The following is a 20248-nucleotide window of genomic DNA, read 5'->3' on the forward strand; positions in this document are numbered from 1 at the left end:
TCACCCTGTGGAGGGAGGAGCAGACTCCATGTCACATAGCTCCTCCCTCCTGACTGTCACCATGTGGAGGGAGGAGCAGACTCCATGTCACACAGCTCCTCCCTCCTGACTGTCACCCTATGGTGGGAGGAGCAGACTCTATATCACATAGCTCCTCCCTGCTGACTGTGTCACCCTGTGGTGGGAGGAGCAGACTCCATGTCACATAGCTCCTCCCTCCTGACTGTCACCATGTGGAGGGAGGAGCAGACTCCATGTCACACAGCTCCTCCCTCCTGACTGTCACCCTATGGTGGGAGGAGCAGACTCCATGTCACATAGCTCCTCCCTCCTGACTGTGTCACCCTGTGGTGGGAGGGGCAGACTCCATGTCAGATAGCTCCTCCCTCCTGACTGTCACCCTATGGTGGGAGGAGCAGACTCCATGTCACATAGCTCCTCCCTCCTGACTGTCATCCTATGGTGGGAGGAGCAGACTCCATGTCACATAGCTCCTCCCTCCTGACTGTCACCCTATGGTGGGAGGAGCAGACTCCATATCACATAGCTCCTCCCTGCTGACTGTGTCACCCTGTGGTGGGAGGAGCAGACTCCATGTCACATAGCTCCTCCCTCCTGACTGTCACCCTATGGTGGGAGGAGCAGACTCCATGTCACGTAGCTCCTCCCTCCTGACTGTCACCCTATGGTGGGAGGAGCAGACTCCATATCACATAGCTCCTCCCTGCTGACTGTGTCACCCTGTGGTGGGAGGAGCAGACTCCATGTCACATAGCTCCTCCCTCCTGACTGTCACCTTATGGTGGGAGGAGCAGACTCCATGTCACATAGCTCCTCCCTGCTGACTGTGTCACCCTGTGGTGGGAGGAGCAGACTCCATGTCACATAGCTCCTCCCTCCTGACTGTCACCCTATGGTGGGAGGAGCAGACTAAATGTCACGTAGCTCCTCCCTCCTGACTGTCACCATGTGGTGGGAGGAGCAGACTCCATATCACATAGCTCCTCCCTCCTGACTGTCACCATGTGGTGGGAGGAGCAGACTACATGTCACATAGCTCCTCCCTCCTGACTGTCACCATGTGGTAGGAGGAGCAGACTACATGTCACATAGCTCCTCCCTCCTGACTATAGACAGCCTGTGGTGAGAGGAGCATACTCCATGTCACATAGCTCCTCCCTCCTGACTGTCACCCTGTGGTGGAGGAGCAGATTCAGTGTCACATAGCTCCTCCCTCTTGTCTTTATTTCCCTGGGGTGGGAGGAGAAGACTAATTGTCATATAGCATCTCCCTTCTGTCACCCTGTAGTGGGAGGAGCAGACTCCATGTGTCATAGCGTATCCCTCTAAATTTGTTACCCTAAAGTAGGAGGAGCAGACTCCACGTGGCCTAGCTCCTCCCTTCTGTCTGTTTTGCCCATAAGAGGGTGGACCATACACCTGTTATATGGCTTCTCCGTGTTATTTGTGTCCTCCAGGGTTGGGAAGGGGAGACTCTAGGAAATTGCTATATTATGTAATAAGTGTTTAATTACCTCCCTTGTACTTTACGCCATCAGATACGGGACAGAACCCGAGAAGCAGCCGCAGCCGCACAAAACAAATGTTAGGAATAATTCCCTATAAAACAAGACTTTTATGTGATGCACTAGACAGGTCTATAAAACCATCCAGGCTTTGCCCACTGTGTGTTAGTGATTCCTAACATTTATTTCTACTGAATTTATGTGAATTAAAATCTTTTAGGCTACGTTCACACTAGCGTTGCGCCGCCCTGCGTCGGTGACGCAACGCGCGACGCACGCAAAAATGCGCACAAACGCACGCAAAAACGTGCGCGTTTTGCGACGCGTGCGTCGTTTTTTGACCAAAATCGGACGCACAGAAAATGCAACTTGTTGCATTTTCTTGCGTCCGACGCTAGCGTCGAAAACGACGCAAGTGTCGAAAAACGCCACCCAAAAAACGCACGCGTCCCCTATGTTAAACATAGGGGCGCGTCGCCGCTGCGTCGCCGCTGCGTCGCCGGCGCAACAGCGACGCACATTGGCGGAACGCCAATGTGAACGTAGCCTTACCTGCCAGATACACATCGACATCGCACTGTATGCATCAGCATACACTAAACATGCCCAGGTTATACCAGCTGTACATATATAATTATATACAGGAGATGCCCAGGTTATACCAGCTGTACATATATATTATATACAGGGGATACCCAGGTTATACCAGTTTTATATATATACATTATTATATACAGGGGATACCCAGGTTATACCAGCTGTACATATATAATTATATACAGGAGATGCCCAGATTATACCAGCTGTATATATATAATTATATACAGGGGATACCCAGGTTATACCAGCTGTATATACCGTATTTCCCGGCGTATAAGACGACTTTTTGACCCAAAAAAATTGTCCCAAAAATCGGGGGTCGTCTTATACGCCGGGTACGGCGTGTGCAGGGAGCGATCCTGCATTTCGGCGTGTGGTTCCCAGGGTCTGGAGGAGAGGAGACTCTCCTACAGGCCCTGGGATCCATATTCATGTTAAAAATAAAGAATGAAAATAAAAAACATGGATATACTCACCCTCGGACGGGCCCTGGATCAAAGTGCTGCTGGCGTCTCCCTCTGTTCCTTAGAATGCGGTGAGTGAAGGACCTTCAGTGACCGCTCATGTGACCGCGACGTCATCGAAGGTCCTTCACTCACCGCATTCTAAGGAACAGAGGGAGACGCCAGCAGCGCTTTGATCCAGGGCCCGTCCGAGGGTGAGTATATCCATGTTTTTTATTTTCATTCTTTATTTTTAACATGAATATGGATCCCAGGGCCTGAAGGAGAGTCTCCTCTCCTCCAGACCCTGGGAACCACACGCCGTATAAGATGACCCCCGATCTTATACGGCGGGTATATGCCAAATTCCATATTTTATATGGAAAAGTTGGGGGTCGTCTTATACACCCAGTCGTCTTATACGCCAGAAAATACGGTATATAATTATATACATGAGATGCCCAGCTTATACCGGTTGTACAAATATAATTATATTGAGGACCTGCCCAGGTTATACCAGCAGTACATATAAAATTATATACATGAGATACCCAGGTTGCAACAGCTGTACCTACAGTACAGACCAAAAGTTTGGACACACCTTCTCATTTATTTTTCTGTATTTTCACGACTAGAAAAATTGTACATTCACACTGAAGACATCAAAACTATGAATTAACACATGTGGAATTATATACTTAACAAAAAAAGTGTGAAACAACTGAAATTATTCTAGGTTCTTCAAAGTAGCCACCTTTTGCTTTGATGACTGCTTTGCACACTCTTGGCATTCTCTTAATGAGCTTCAAGAGGTAGTCATCGGGAATGGTTGTCACTTCACAGGTGTGCCCTGTCAGGTTTGATAAGTGGGATTTCTTGCCTTATAAATGGTGTTGGCACCATCAGCTGTGTTGTGCAGAAGTCTGGTGGATACACAGCTGATAGTCCTACTGAATAGACTGTTAGAATTTGTATTATGGCAAGAAAAAAGCAGCTAAGTAAAGAAAAACGAGTGGCCATCATTACTTTAAGAAATGAAGGTCAGTCAGTCTGAAAAATTGGGAAAACTTTGAAAGTGTCCCCAAGTGCAGTGGCAAAAACCATCAAGCGCTACAAAAAAAACTGGCTCACATGAGGACCGCCCCAGGAAAGGAAGACCAAGAGTCACCTCTGCTTCTGAGGATAAGTTTATCCGAGTCACCAGCCTCAGAAATCGCAGGTTAACAGCAGCTCAGATTAGAGATCAGGTCAATGCCACACAGAGTTCTAGCAGCAGACACATCTCTACAACTGTTAAGAGGAGACTTTGTGCAGCAGGCCTTCATGGTAAAATAGCTGCTAGGAAACCACTGCTAAGGACAGGCAACAAGCAGAAGAGACTTGTTTGGGCTAAAGAACACAAGGAATGGACATTAGACCAGTGGAAATCTGTGCTTTGGTCTGATGAGTCCAAATTTGAGATCTTTGGTTCCAACCACCGTGTCTTTGTGCGGCGCAGAAAAGGTGAACGGATGGACTCTACATGCCTGGTTCCCACCGTGAAGCATGGAGGAGGAGGCGTGATGGTGTGGGGGTGCTTTGCTGGTGACACTGTTGGGGATTTATTCAAAATTGAAGGCATGCTGAACCAGCATGGCTACCACAGCATCTTGCAGCGACATGCTATTCCATCCGGTTTGCGTTTAGTTGGACCATCATTTATTTTTAAACAGGACCATGACCCCAAACACACCTCCAGGCTGTGTAAGGGTTATTTGACCAAGAAGGAGAGTGATGGGGGCTACGCCAGATGACCTGGCCTCCTCAGTCACCAGACCTGAACCCAATCAAGATGGTTTGGGGTGAGCTGGATCGCAGAGTGAAGGCAAAAGGGCCAACAAGTGCTAAGCATCTCTGGGAACTCCTTCAAGATTGTTGGAAGACCATTCCCGATGACTACCTCTTGAAGCTCATCAAGAGAATGCCAAGAGTGTGCAAAGCAGTCATCAAAGCAAAAGGTGGCTACTTTGAAGAACCTAGAATATAAGACATATTTTCAGTTGTTTCACACTTTTTTGTTAAGTATATAATTCCACATGTGTTAATTCATAGTTTTGATGCCTTCAGTGTGAATGTACAATTTTCATAGCCATGAAAATACAGAAAAATCTTTAAATGAGAAGGTGTGTCCAAACTTTTGGTCTGTACTGTATATAATAATATACAGGAGATACCCAGGTTATACCGGTTGTACTGTACAAATATAATTATATTGAGAAGCTGCCCAGGTTATACTAGCTGTACATATATAATTATATACAGGAGATGCCCAGGTTATACTAGCTGTACATATATAATTATATACAGGAGATGCCCAGGTTATACTAGCTGTACATATATACGGTAATTATATTGAGAAGATGCCCAGGTTATGCCAGCTGTACATATATAATTATATACAGGAGATGCCCAGGTTATACCAGCTGTGCATTTATAATTATATACAGGTGATACCCAGGTTGTACCAGCTGTACATATATAATTATAAATAGACAATACCCAGGTTATACCAGTATGGCCTACATCACTATATAGAAGATGTATAATTCACACAATATTTTTAGCTTCATGGAGATTACAGGATGCGTAGACCGTTTACCAGCCATCAGCAAAGAATAAGATATTTTTTGCCAGATAAAGAGTCTTCCATGCACCTAAGACCATTATTGGCTGTGGGATGTCCGCCTGATCTGCCATATGCGTAGACGCTCAGCCAGGCGAGCAGATGTATTCAATAGGCAGAGGATTCTGGCAGCATTTTATCTCCTGCCACACAGGACCTATCCTGTAGGATAGCATGTCGTCTGGCCATTCCTTTATAACTCTCACATCTTCTGTGAAGGGAGAGTTGGGAGACCTCCATTCTCATAAGGGTCAGTTTATCCTTCTGAAATCATCAGTTTTGGTCAACTTCAGTCTAAAGAAGAGTCCAGTCAAAGATGACTAGAATATCTTCAAGCATCCATCAGAGATGGTGAGGCAACATCTCATTCCCCTCTCCCCATAGAGAACACACACGCTTGGCTGAACCGTGAGTGGAAGTCGAGAGGGAGCTGAGGAGAAAGACCCTTATTATTTACATCATTGACGTTGGACGAGGGTTTTCTAAAGAACTTGTTCTTTTTTTGGTCTTCACCGTACAATACTGTATCATTGTTAAGTCATCCATGAAATCCTTCTACCTGTGCCAGCTATACATGACATCTGTCATTCATAAACTGCAGTAAACCACTTGTCTACAGGCTGCCAAACCACAAGTACCCATTCCGGAAATCAGGATGACACAATCCATCCACCTACGCCATTGCCTAATGATTAGAGGACCTTGTTGGTTGGATAGGAGTATTGCGAACCTGGAATGAAATTTAGTCAGTCATCCCATGAATTTGATGGGAGGTCTGCTCTGCACAAACCCTTTTCAGATGCCTTCTAAGGAAAATTTTGTTATTTGGTAGGAGGTGGAAGGAATCACCCACTCAGATCCCACCAAACCCCATTAGATAGAGTCAAGCTATTCTCTGAAGGACCACAGAAAAGGTTCTCCGGGTAGTAGGAGACAATGGACAGAATGTTTTTTCCATTGATTGAAACAATTGATTTTGATGGCTCTTACTAGTATGTTCAGCTTTTGGATGTAGAACATGTAATGTAAAATGTGGTCCTAGAATTTGGACAACCACCTTTTGGTCCAAATCAATCAACCATACAGGCTTCGGCAGAGGATCTACATGGGACTTAACGGAAAGGAAAGTGCAGTACCGGACTGTTATACCTTAGGACCATCAGAGAAAACTGTTCTTAGGATCATACGTCCAGATAACACATGCACACCAAACTGCATGGTAGATACGTCTGCTAGAAATGCTCCTGAAGACTTCTTCCTCTCGTATCTTGGTCCAGGAAGTAGACAACAACCATCTCTAACAGTTATGGAGTTATCACTTTGTCATAAAATGATGAAGAGATACCTGAGCTCAAGCTCTCCCATGCCTCTATAGAACAAAAGTGAAGCCTTTGGGATTGTAAGATCTTTAAGGTTTCCGATGACGTTGGACTAAGGTGGATGAACCTTACTCCAATGTCAACGTGTGTTTGAAGTTCAGCCAATTTTCTTTCGACCTATGTCAAAGAAAAAGAGGATCCTATTTTGTCAACAGAGATATTGCGGAGTTCAGAAGGAATAGAAATGGGTCAAATAGGCATTTTCGTACCAGCTTTGGTCTTGAAAGAATGGCATAGATAGCTATGGACCTAGAAGTCAATTTCTAAAGAGTTCTTTGCGTGCAGCTGTCCCTGTCCCCCAGCGATAACCTGCTTATCCCACCTCAATGCTTTGTCACTGACCCAATCCAGCCTGTAATATCAGCTAAATCCTCACATCTGCTGCCTGTAATCCCCCAAATTCTCAGTGCTTAAATTAGCATTGCCGACAATGGCCACCTCCAAGTTATGACAGTCTATACCAAACAATTGTCGCTCACAACGTTTAATTTTTCTGGTTAGTCAAACTGGAGGGGCGCTATTGCTTTGTTGTCTATGGGAAAATTTGTGGTAATTTGTGTCTACACTGGTAGAGCTGACTAGTGGTACTGCAACAATATTTGTGACCGAAAAAGACAACAAAAAAGTTCAAAAAATAACACTGGAAAAAGATGCTTCATTCTTATAGGAGCACAGGTCACACATGCTCACAGCTACTTTATTCTTATAGGAGCCCAGGTCGCACATGCTCACAGGCACTTTATTCTTATAGGAGCACAGGTCACACATGCTCACAGCTACTTTATTCTTATAGGAGCCCAGGTCGCACATGCTCACAGCCACTTTATTCTTATAGGAGCACAGGTCACACATGCTCACAGCTACTTTATTCTTATAGGAGCCCAGGTCGCACATGCTCACAGGCACTTTATTCTTATAGGAGCACAGGTCACACATGCTCACAGCTACTTTATTCTTATAGGAGCCCAGGTCACACATGCTCATAGACGCTTCATTCTTATAGGAGCACAGGTCGCACATGCTCACAGCTACTTTATTCTTATAAGAGCACAGGTCGCACATGCTCACAGCCACTTTATTCTTATAGGAGCACAGGTCACACATGCTCACAGGCACTTTATTCTTATAGGAGCACAGGTCACACATGCTCACAGCTACTTTATTCTTATAGGAGCCCAGGTCGCACATGCTCACAGCCGCTTTATTCTTATAGGAGCACAGGTCGCACATGCTCACAGCTACTTTATTCTTATAGGAGCCCAGGTCACACATGCTCATAGACGCTTCATTCTTATAGGAGCACAGGTCGCACATGCTCACAGCCGCTTCATTCTTATAAGAGCACAGGTCGCACATGCTCAGTGATGCTTCATTCTTATAGGACAGGTCGTTCATGCTCACTGCCGCTTCATTCTTACGGGTGCATAGGTCACACATGCTCACTGCCACTTAATTCTTATGGGAGCACAGGTCGCACATGCTCACTGCTGCTTCAATCACACAGGTCGCACATGCTCTCTGCCATCTCATTCTTACAGGAGCACAGGTCGCACATGCTTACAGCCATCTCATTCTTACAGGAGCACAGGTTGCACATGCTTACTTCTGCTTCATTCTTATGTCAGCACAGGTCGCACATGTTTTCTGATGCTTCATTCTTACAGGAGCACAGGTCGCACATGCTTACTTCCACTTCATTCTTATGGCAGCACAGGTCTCATATGCTCACTGCTGCTTCATTCACACAGGTCGCACATGCTCTCTGCCGCCTCATTCTTACAGGAGCACAGGTCGCACATGCTTACTGCCATCTCATTCTTACAGGAGCACAGGTTGCACATGCTCTCTGCTGCTTCATCCTTACGGGAGCACAGGTTGCACATGCTTACTTCTGCTTCATTCTTATGTCAGCACAGGTCGCACATGTTTTCTGCTGCTTCATTCTTAAGGGAAAACAGGTCGCACATGCTTTCTGCTGCTTCATTCTTAAGGGAAAACAGGTCGCACATGCTTTCTTGCTGCTTCATTCTTACGGGAGCACAAGTCGCACATGCTCTCTGCCACTTCATTCTTACAGGAGCACAGGTTGTACATGCTTACTTCCGCTTCATTCTTACGGCAGCACAGGTCTCTTATGCTCACTGCTGCTTCATTCACACAGGTCGCACATGCTCTCTGCCGCCTCATTCCTACAGGAGCACAGGTTGCACATGCTCACTGCTGCTTCATCCTTACAGGAACACAGGTCGCACATGCTCACTGCTGCTTCATTCTAATGGCAGGACAGGTGGCACATGCTTTCTGCTGCTTCATTCTTATGGGAGCACAGGTTGCATAAGCTCACTGCTGCTTCATTCACACAGGTAGCACATGCTCTCTGCTGCTTCATCCTTACGGGAGCACAGGTCGCACATCCTCTCTGCTGCTTCATCCTTACGGGAGCACAGGTAGCACATCCTCTCTGCTGCTTCATCCTTACGGGAGCACAGGTCGCACATGCTCTCTGCTGCTTCATCCTTACGGGAGCACAGGTCGCACATGCTCACTGTCGCTTCATTATTACAAGGATAAAACTTCCCCGTTCTGCCAATCAGTGCAGATCCCAGTGGTCAGACATCCGCCGATTAGCAAGTCATCACCTATCCTGTGAATAGGTGATAATTTGTATTTATCGGACAACCTAAAAATTATTTTTGGGATTGAGCCTCATTAAAAATTGTGCACCATTTTCCTTCTAAAGCCTCTGTGATGTGCTGTCTATATTTTGCCTATAGAATAAGTTAATCCATTAGTGAAGTCATTCTGACTTGTAATTCCTTATCTGTCTTTTTTAGCTCTTCTTTTGCTGGTTTAAGTAGTCATGAATCAGCTGAGAGGAACTCAGAAAAAGACAGATAAGGAGTTACAAGCTCACCTGTCACAATGAGCTCACCAATGGATTCTCAGTTAACTCATTCTGCAGCCAGAGGAGAAACAATATATTTTTAATGAAACAAAAGTGCTAAATCATTTTAAGACAAAAATACTTGCATTTAAGAAGAAAGAATTGCACTTAAAGTGTCGATATCCCCTAAAACCCCCCAAAAAAACTCCTTAGCCTGACTGTTGCCTTAAACTATCGTTGAGCTTGAAGATGAGATAAATTGGTAAATCTCCCGTTATTGTCCCTATAAGCCCATAAGAAGGCGCAGCATATAATATTTATTGGAGGTTCTGCATCTCTGGTCTCAACAGTTGGACTCTGAGCACAATGAATGAATGGCGCACAGCTCGGTGTAGACAGGACCCCAGCGCCGGCTCTGGAGGAGACGCAGACAGCAGTAGCATCAGACGCACTTTCAAGTGGATTCAACTATCTGTCAACAAGCAATTGTATTCCTCTGTGGTGACAGCGATCATCACATTACAGGAATCCGGCGGAGACGAAGAGTTGCACAGAGGGCAGAAGAGTGCACGCTCCACGGGCAAAGCACCGCTGACCCACATCAATGGGGAAACCAGTCCTCAGATGTAGAGGAATTACACACTGACCCTAGGGACACTGACACTGGGGGTGCAGGATGATGACACTGGGGGTACAGGATAATGACACTGGGGGTAGAGGATAATGACACTGGGGGTACAGGATAATGACACTGGGGGTACAGGATAATGACACTGACACTGGGGGTACAGGATAATGACACTGACACTTGGGGTACAGGATAATGACACTTGGGGTACAGAATAATGACACTGGGGGTACAGGATAATGACACTGACACTGGGGGTACAGGATAATGACACTGACACTGGGGGTACAGGATAATGACACTGACACTTGGGGTACAGGATAATGACACTTGGGGTACAGAATAATGACACTTGGGGTACAGGATAATGACACTTGGGGTACAGGATAATGACACTGACACTTGGGGTACAGGATAATGACACTGGGGGTACAGGATAATTACACTGACACTGGGGGTACAGGATAATGACACTGACACTTGGGGTACAGGATAATGACACTTGGGGTACAGAATAATGACACTTGGGGTACAGGATAATGATGCTGACACTTGGGGTACAGGATACTGACACTGACACTGGGGGTACATGATAATGACCCTGACACTTGGGGTACAGGATATTGACACTGACACTCGGGGTACAGGATAATGACACTGACACTTGGGGTACAGGATAATGACACTGACACTCTGGGTACATGATAATGACCCTGACACTTGGGGTACAGGATAGTGACGCTGACACTGGGGGTACAGGATAATGACACTGACACTTGGGGTACATGATAATGACCCTGACACTTGGGTTACAGGATATTGACACTGACACTGGGGGTACAGGATAATGACACTGACACTTGGGGTACAGGATAATGACACTGACACTCGGGGTACAGGATAATGACACTTGGGGTACAGGATAATGACACTAATTCTGGGGGTACAGGATAATGACGCTGACACTTGGGGTACAGGATAATGACACTGACACTCGGGGTACAGGATAATGACACTCGGGGTACAGGATAATGACACTAATTCTGGGGGTACAGGATAATGACGCTGACACTTGGGGTACAGGATAATGACACTGACACTCGGGGTACAGGATAATGACACTCGGGGTACAGGATAATGACACTGGGGTACAGGATAATGACACTGGGGGTACAGGATAATGACACCCAGGGTAGAGGATAATGACACTGGGGGTACAGGATAATGACACCTTCACTCGGGGTACAGGATAATGACACTCAAGGTACAGGATAATGACACTGGGGGTACAGGATAATGACACTGGGGGTAGAGAATAATGACACTGGGGGTACAGGATAATGACACTGGGGTACAGGATAATGACACTGGGGGTACAGGATAATGACACTGGGGTACAGGATAATGACACTGGGGGTACAGGATAATGACACTGGGGGTACAGGATAATGACACTGGGGGTACAGGATAATGACACTGGGGTACAGGATAATGACACTTGGGGTAGAGGATAATGACACTTGGGGTACAGGATAATGACACTTGGGGTACAGGATAATGACACTTGGGGTACAGGATAATGACACTTGGGGTACAGGATAATGACACTGGGGTACAGGATAATGACACTGGGGGTAGAGGATAATGACACTTGGGGTACAGGATAATGACACTGGGGGTACAGGATAATGACACTGGGGGTACAGGATAATGACACTGGGGGTACAGGATAATGACACTGGGGTACAGGATAATGACACTGGGGGTACAGGATAATGACACTTGGGGTACAGGATAATGACACTGGGGGTACAGGATAATGACACTGGGGGTACAGGATAATGACACTTGGGGTACAGGATAATGACACTGGGGGTACAGGATAATGACACTGGGGGTACAGGATAATGACACTGGGGGTACAGGATAATGACACTGGGGGTACAGGATAATGACACTGGGGTACAGGATAATGACACTGGGGATACAGGATAATGACACTGGGGTACAGGATAATGACACTGGGGGTACAGGATAATGACACTGGGGTACAGGATAATGACACTGGGGGTACAGGATAATGACACTGGGGTACAGGATAATGACACTGGGGGTACAGGATAATGACACTGGGGGTACAGGATAATGACACTTGGGGTACAGGATAATGACACTGGGGGTACAGGATGATGACACTGGGGGTACAGGATAATGACACTGGGCGTTCAGGATAATGACACTGGGGGTACAGTATAATGACACTTGGGGTACAGGATAATGACACTGGGGGTACAGGATGATGACACTTGGGGTACAGGATAATGACACTCAGGGTACAGGATAATGACACTGGGGGTACAGGATAATGACACTTGGGGTACAGGATAATGACACTGGGGGTACAGGATAATGACCCTGACACTTGGGGTACAGGATATTGACACTGACACTCGGGGTACAGGATAATGACACTGACACTTGGGGTACAGGATAATGACACTGACACTCGGGGTACATAATAATGACCCTGACACTTGGGGTACAGGATAGTGACGCTGACACTGGGGGTACAGGATAATGACACTGACACTTGGGGTACAGGATAATGACACTGACACTTGGGGTACATGATAATGACCCTGACACTTGGGGTACAGGATAATGACACTGACACTTGGGGTACAGGATAATGACACTGACACTCGGGGTACAGGATAATGACACTTGGGGTACAGGATAATGACACTAATTCTGGGGGTACAGGATAATGACGATGACACTTGGGGTACAGGATAATGACACTGACACTCGGGGTACAGGATAATGACACTGACACTCAGGGTACAGGATAATGACACTCGGGGTACAGGATAATGACACTGGGGGTACAGGATAATGACACCCAGGGTAGAGGATAATGACACTGGGGGTACAGGATAATGACACCTTCACTCGGGGTACAGGATAATGACACTGGGGGTACAGGATAATGACACTGGGGGTACAGGATAATGACACTGGGGGTAGAGAATAATGACACTGGGGGTACAGGATAATGACACTGGGGGTACAGGATAATGACACTGGGGGTACAGGATGATGACACTGGGGTACAGGATAATGACACTGGGGTACAGGATAATGACACTGGGGTACAGGATAATGACACTTGGGGTAGAGGATAATGACACTTGGGGTACAGGATAATGACACTTGGGGTACAGGATAATGACACTTGGGGTACAGGATAATGACACTTGGGGTACAGGATAATGACACCCAGGGTAGAGGATAATGACACTTGGGGTACAGGATAATGACACTGGGGGTACAGGATAATGACACTGGGGGTACAGGATAATGACACTGGGGGTACAGGATAATGACACTGGGGGTACAGGATAATGACACTTGGGGTACAGGATAATGACACTGGGGGTACAGGATAATGACACTTGGGGTACAGGATAATGACACTGGGGGTACAGGATAATGACACTGGGGGTACAGGATAATGACACTGGGGGTACAGGATAATGACACTTGGGGTACAGGATAATGACACTGGGGGTACAGGATAATGACACTTGTGGTACAGGATAATGACACTGGGGTACAGGATGATGACACTGGGGGTACAGGATAATGACACTGGGGGTACAGGATAATGACACTGGGGGTACAGGATAATGACACTTGGGGTACAGGATAATGACACTGGGGGTACAGGATAATGACACTGGGGTACAGGATAATGACACTGGGGTACAGGATAATGACACTGGGGTACAGGATAATGACACTGGGGGTACAGGATAATGACACTGGGGTACAGGATAATGACACTGGGGGTACAGGATAATGACACTGGGGGTACAGGATAATGACACTGGGGTACAGGATAATGACACTGGGGTACAGGATAATGACACTGGGGGTACAGGATAATGACACTGGGGTACAGGATAATGACACTGGGGGTACAGGATAATGACACTTGGGGTACAGGATAATGACACTGGGGGTACAGGATAATGACACTGGGGTACAGGATAATGACACTGGGGGTACAGGATAATGACACTGGGGGTACAGGATAATGACACTGGGGGCACAGGATAATGACACTGGGGGTACAGGATAATGACACTGGGGGTACAGGATAATGATGCTGACACTTGGGGTACAGGATAATGACACTGGGGTACAGGATAATGACACTGGGGTACAGGATAATGACACTGGGGTACAGGATAATGACACTGGGGTACAGGATAATGACACTGGGGTACAGGATAATGACACTCAGGGTACAGTATAATGACACTGACATTTAATAGAAGACTGATGGACGACATGTAAGAGTATGTACACACGGCATCTAATAGACATCAACGACTTTTTTGTTTATTTTTTTAACTATGTCTAAAACCATAGAAATCGCAGAAGAATGGAATGCTCCCGTCCTTTATAACTTACGAAACCTAAAGAGGTTTAAAGAAGCTCAAAATGTGGAGCAAATAAACGGCAAGTCGCTTTGACATTACTGCGCCTCAGAAAGACGTGTGCGCACAAGCCCTTAGGACGCCGTCACACTATCAGTATTTGGTCAGTATTTTACCTCAGTATTTGTAGCCAAAACCAGGAGTGAGTGATATATACAGAAGTGGTGACGTGTTTCTATTATAGTTTTCCTCTAATTGTTCCACTTCTAGTTTTGGCTACGAATACTGAGGTAAAATACTGACCAAATACTGATAGTGTGACGGCAACCTTACACTATCAGCTCTTCACATCTTCCCATCCAAAATCTACCACTACCCAGGAGATACGGAGGGTCAGCTCCGCGGGTCAGACACAGAGATATAGACACAGAGCGTCAGCTCCGCGGGTCAGACACAGAGATATAGACACAGAGCGTCAGCTCCGCGGGTCAGACACAGAGATATAGACACAGAGCGTCAGCTCCTCGGGTCAGACACAGAGATATAGACACAGAGCGTCAGCTCCGCGGGTCAGACACAGAGATATAGACACAGAGCGTCAGCTCCGCGGGTCAGACACAGAGATATAGACACAGAGCATCAGCTCCGCGGGTCAGACACAGAGATATAGACACAGAGCGTCAGCTCCGCGGGTCAGACACAGAGATATAGACACAGAGCGTCAGCTCCGCGGGTCAGACACAGAGATATAGACACAGAGCGTCAGCTCCGCAGGTCAGACACAGAGATATAGACACAGAGCGTCAGCTCCTCGGGTCAGACACAGAGATATAGACACAGAGCGTCAGCTCAGCGGGTCAGACACAGAGATATAGACACAGAGCGTCAGCTCCGCGGGTCAGACACAGAGATATAGACACAGAGCGTCAGCTCCGCGGGTCAGACACAGAGATATAGACACAGAGCGTCAGCTCCGCGGGTCAGACACAGAGATATAGACACAGAGCGTCAGCTCCGCGGGTCAGACACAGAGATATAGACACAGAGCGTCAGCTCCGCGGGTCAGACACAGAGATATAGACACAGAGCGTCAGCTCCTCGGGTCAGACACAGAGATATAGACACAGAGCGTCAGCTCCGCGGGTCAGACACAGAGATATAGACACAGAGCGTCAGCTCCTCGGGTCAGACACAGAGATATAGACACAGAGCGTCAGCTCCTCGGGTCAGACACAGAGATATAGACACAGAGCGTCAGCTCCTCGGGTCAGACACAGAGATATAGACACAGAGCGTCAGCTCCGCGGGTCAGACACAGAGATATAGACACAGAGCGTCAGCTCCTCGGGTCAGACACAGAGATATAGACACAGAGCGTCAGCTCCGCGGGTCAGACACAGAGATGTAGACACAGAGCGTCAGCTCCGCGGGTCAGACACAGAGATATAGACACAGAGCGTCAGCTCCGCGGGTCAGACACAGAGATATAGACACAGAGCGTCAGCTCCTCGGGTCAGACACAGAGATATAGACACAGAGCGTCAGCTCCGCGGGTCAGACACAGATACTGGTGCTCGCGACGAGTCCGTGGCATCATCAGACATGAAAATATAATGGAAGGACTAGTCGTCTCTCGTGGTGACCGCTCCACACATCTGGATTTTGATCGCATGCTCTTGGGACGAGCTCCTCACCTTGTTCTTCACCTCTGCACTGAGTCCATAGGCCGGGCCCCTGACGAAGTGAGCAGCAGCCATGTTGACCTGTCCTGTAGCCTCGCTCCTTCAGAAGATGCTCTTAAAATCTTCCCTTCAACTTTTTAAATGTCCCATTCTCCCTGCTCTGTGTGTCTGCGGAGGGGCCGGGGATTGGCTCAGCGCGTGGCCAATTGTAGAGCGCTGTTCCCTGTGATGTCAACATGTTGGTATTAAAAAAAAAAATGAAATATATATATATTTATACAGTGAGATATATCAGGACTGTGTCAGATTTTCCAACTTTGGAATTTTTTGGACTGATGATGGCAGAAAGAGAAGGAACGAGGGTGGGGGGAAGGGAGGAAGCCAGAATGGAGGACTGAAAAATGAAGATAGGGAGTGGGGAGCGAAGGGGCGTAATAGGATCAGACGATGAAGGGGTTAAATCGAGGCAGGAGGGAAAGACGGGCGAGAAATCATAAATACGAGAAGTTACTGAGCTAAACGACAGCTAATCAGCGAAGGAGGAGGGCGATGTGCTACCAACATACAGAATAAATGAGCAGAGTGTCAGCTCCGCACCACAAGTCACATCCTGCCCCAACCGCCACCTCCAGCTCCAGATCCCACACACCCATCTCATCCACACTTCAAATACATATCTGTATATAAAGATCAGGACTTATAAGGAGACTATATGTCTGGAATTTCCCATACGGCCGAATTATATACATCTTTATTTATTTTACTTCACTGAGGGGAAAAGATCTATGGGCAACTTTCAAGTGTTATAATCCATCTTATAATAATAACTCAGCTACATATATCCCCTGTACTTACCGAAACCGTCCTCACAGCCTCTTATTACAGTAACCCGGCTCCTGATCCTCTTATTGCCCTGTAACCTCTTATTACAGTAACCCGGCTCCTGATCCTCTTATTACCCCTGTAACCTCTTATTACAGTAACCCGGCTCCTGATCCTCTTATTGCCCTGTAACCTCTTATTACAGTAACCCGGCTCCTGATCCTCTTATTACCCCTGTAACCTCTTATTACAGTAACCCGACTCCTGATCCTCTTATTACCCTGTAACCTCTTATTACAGTAACCCGGCTCCTGATCCTCTTATTACCCTGTAACCTCTTATTACAGTAACCCGGCTCCTGATCCTCTTATTACCCCTGTACCCTCTTATTACAGTAACCCGGCTCCTGATCCTCTTATTACCCCTGTAACCTCTTATTATAGTAACCAGGCTCCTGATCCTCTTATTACCCCTGTAACCTCTTATTACAGTAACCCGGCTCCTGATCCTCTTATTGCCCTGTAACCTCTTATTACAGTAACCCGGCTCCTGATCCTCTTATTACCCCTGTAACCTCTTATTACAGTAACCCGACTCCTGATCCTCTTATTACCCTGTAACCTCTTATTACAGTAACCCGGCTCCTGATCCTCTTATTACCCTGTAACCTCTTATTACAGTAACCCGGCTCCTGATCCTCTTATTACCCCTGTACCCTCTTATTACAGTAACCCGGCTCCTGATCCTCTTATTACCCCTGTAACCTCTTATTATAGTAACCAGGCTCCTGATCCTCTTATTACCCTGTAACCTCTTATTACAGTCCCTGCTCCTGATCCTCTTATTACCCCTGTAACCTCTTATTACAGTAACCCGGCTCCTGATCTTCTTATTACCCCTGTACCCTCTTATTACAGTAACCCGGCTCCTGATCCTCTTATTACCCCTGTAACCTCTTATTACAGTAACCCGGCTCCTGATCCTCTTATTACCCTGTAACCTCTTATTACAGTTACCCGGCTCCTGATCCTCTTATTACCCCTGTACCCTCTTATTACAGTAACCCGGCTCCTGATCCTCTTATTACCCCTGTAACCTCTTATTACAGTAACCCGGCTCCTGATCCTCTTATTACCCTGTAACCTCTTATTACAGTAACCCGGCTCCTGATCCTCTTATTACCCTGTAACCTCTTATTACAGTAACCCGGCTCCTGATCCTCTTATTACCCTGTAACCTCTTATTACAGTCCCGGCTCCTGATCCTCTTATTACCCTGTAACCTCTTATTATAGTAACCCGGCTCCTGATCCTCTTATTACCCTGTAACCTCTTATTACAGTCCCGGCTCCTGATCCTCTTATTACCCTGTAACCTCTTATTACAGTCCCGGCTCCTGATCCTCTTATTACCCCTGTAACCTCTTATTACAGTAACCCGGCTCCTGATCCTCTTATTACCCCTGTACCCTCTTATTACAGTAACCCGGCTCCTGATCCTCCTATTACCCCTGTAACCTCATATTACAGTAACCCGGCTCCTGATCCTCTTATTACCCCTGTAACCTCTTATTACAGTAACCCGGCTCCTGATCCTCTTATTACCCTGTAACCTCTTATTACAGTAACCCGGCTCCTGACCCTCTTATTACCCCTGTAACCTCTTATTACAGTAACCCGGCTCCTGATCCTCTTATTACCCTGTAACATCTTATTACAGTCCCGGCTCCTGATCCTCTTATTACCCTGTAACCTCTTATTACAGTCCCGGCTCCTGATCCTCTTATTACCCCTGTAACCTCTTATTACAGTAACCCGGCTCCTGATCTTCTTATTACCCCTGTACCCTCTTATTACAGTAACCCGGCTCCTGATCCTCTTATTACCCCTGTAACCTCTTATTACAGTAACCCGGCTCCTGATCCTCTTATTACCCCTGTAACCTCTTATTACAGTAACCCGGCTCCAGATCCTCTTATTACCCTGTAACCTCTTATTACAGTAACCCGGCTCCTGATCCTCTTATTACCCTGTAACCTCTTATTACAGTCCCGGCTCCTGATCCTCTTATTACCCTGTAACCTCTTATTATAGTAACCCGGCTCCTGATCCTCTTATTACCCTGTAACCTCTTATTACAGTCCCGGCTCCTGATCCTCTTATTACCCTGTAACCTCTTATTACAGTCCCGGCTCCTGATCCTCTTATTACCCCTGTAACCTCTTATTACAGTAACCCGGCTCCTGATCCTCTTATTACCCCTGTACCCTCTTATTACAGTAACCGGGCTCCTGATCCTCCTATTACCCCTGTAACCTCATATTACAGTAACCCGGCTCCTGATCCTCTTATTACCCTGTAACCTCTTATTACAGTAACCCGGCTCCTGATCCTCTTATTACCCTGTAACCTCTTATTACAGTAACCTGGCTACTGATGTAAGGAGGAGAGCCAGGCTCAGCGTGCCTTGTCCGGGACGAGTCGAGAACCAACGGTGCTGTCACCCAAATTGTAGAGGGGAGAGTTTAGTGCCCAGGACCTTTGAACTTGAGATCAGGGGGCGTGAAGGGTATAAAAGGGGGACAGTGCACAGGAACAGGGACCCGGTAGGCGGGAATCTGCAGTGTGCGGAGGCAGAGTGAGAGCCCTCCCGCGCTGTACAGTCAGGACAAAGTAGGCTCAAGTAAGAGAGACCTACGGGGAGACTTAACGGAGACTGTAGGAAGAGTTTCCTGATATCCCTGACATCCACTCCCGCAGTGTCCCTGAGTGTGAGTGAGCCTTCCCCACGACCAGACCACAGGGGTCGCAGTTTGAGACTCAACATCCCAGCCGTTATCTGAGTGCGGCCGTCATATTAGTGTTCTGCCGGCTCTTAAAAAGAAAGGACTGTCCTCTCTCCAAGCATGACCCATCGTGGAACCAGGACCCGCGAAAGGATACTCTAGGACCCCCAATGACACCAGAACCCAGGACTCATCTCAGACCAGGACGCCGCCAGATTCTTCAAGCGTTCAGGCCGGAACAGAGACTGATCATCAACATCGCCGGACTGATAAGTTTGATACCTTTGTATTAACCTCAACCCTTCATTGCCCCTGCTATACCTACGTCCACCAGACAGTTTTATTATCCTTATCCCCCTCATTTACCCTCTCCCTGTGTGGAGTAAGGCTGTT

At 47.0% G+C, this 20248-nt stretch overlaps 1 protein-coding gene across 1 annotated transcript in view; it reads right to left on the bottom strand.

Moving 5' to 3' along the window:
- The window catches only part of CNN1 (calponin 1), a 90300-nt gene extending 73732 nt beyond the window's left edge, over window positions 1-16568 (bottom strand). Inside the window, exon 1 of the mRNA XM_069767188.1 lies at window positions 16262-16568. Within this exon, the coding sequence (XP_069623289.1) occupies window positions 16262-16324 (63 nt within the window). The 5' untranslated portion in view covers window positions 16325-16568. The remainder of the gene's footprint in view (window positions 1-16261) is intronic.
- Between the last annotated feature and the right edge of the window lie 3680 nt (window positions 16569-20248).

Source organism: Ranitomeya imitator, chromosome 4 (genome assembly GCF_032444005.1).
Source record: "Ranitomeya imitator isolate aRanImi1 chromosome 4, aRanImi1.pri, whole genome shotgun sequence".
Lineage (NCBI taxonomy): Eukaryota > Metazoa > Chordata > Amphibia > Anura > Dendrobatidae > Ranitomeya > Ranitomeya imitator.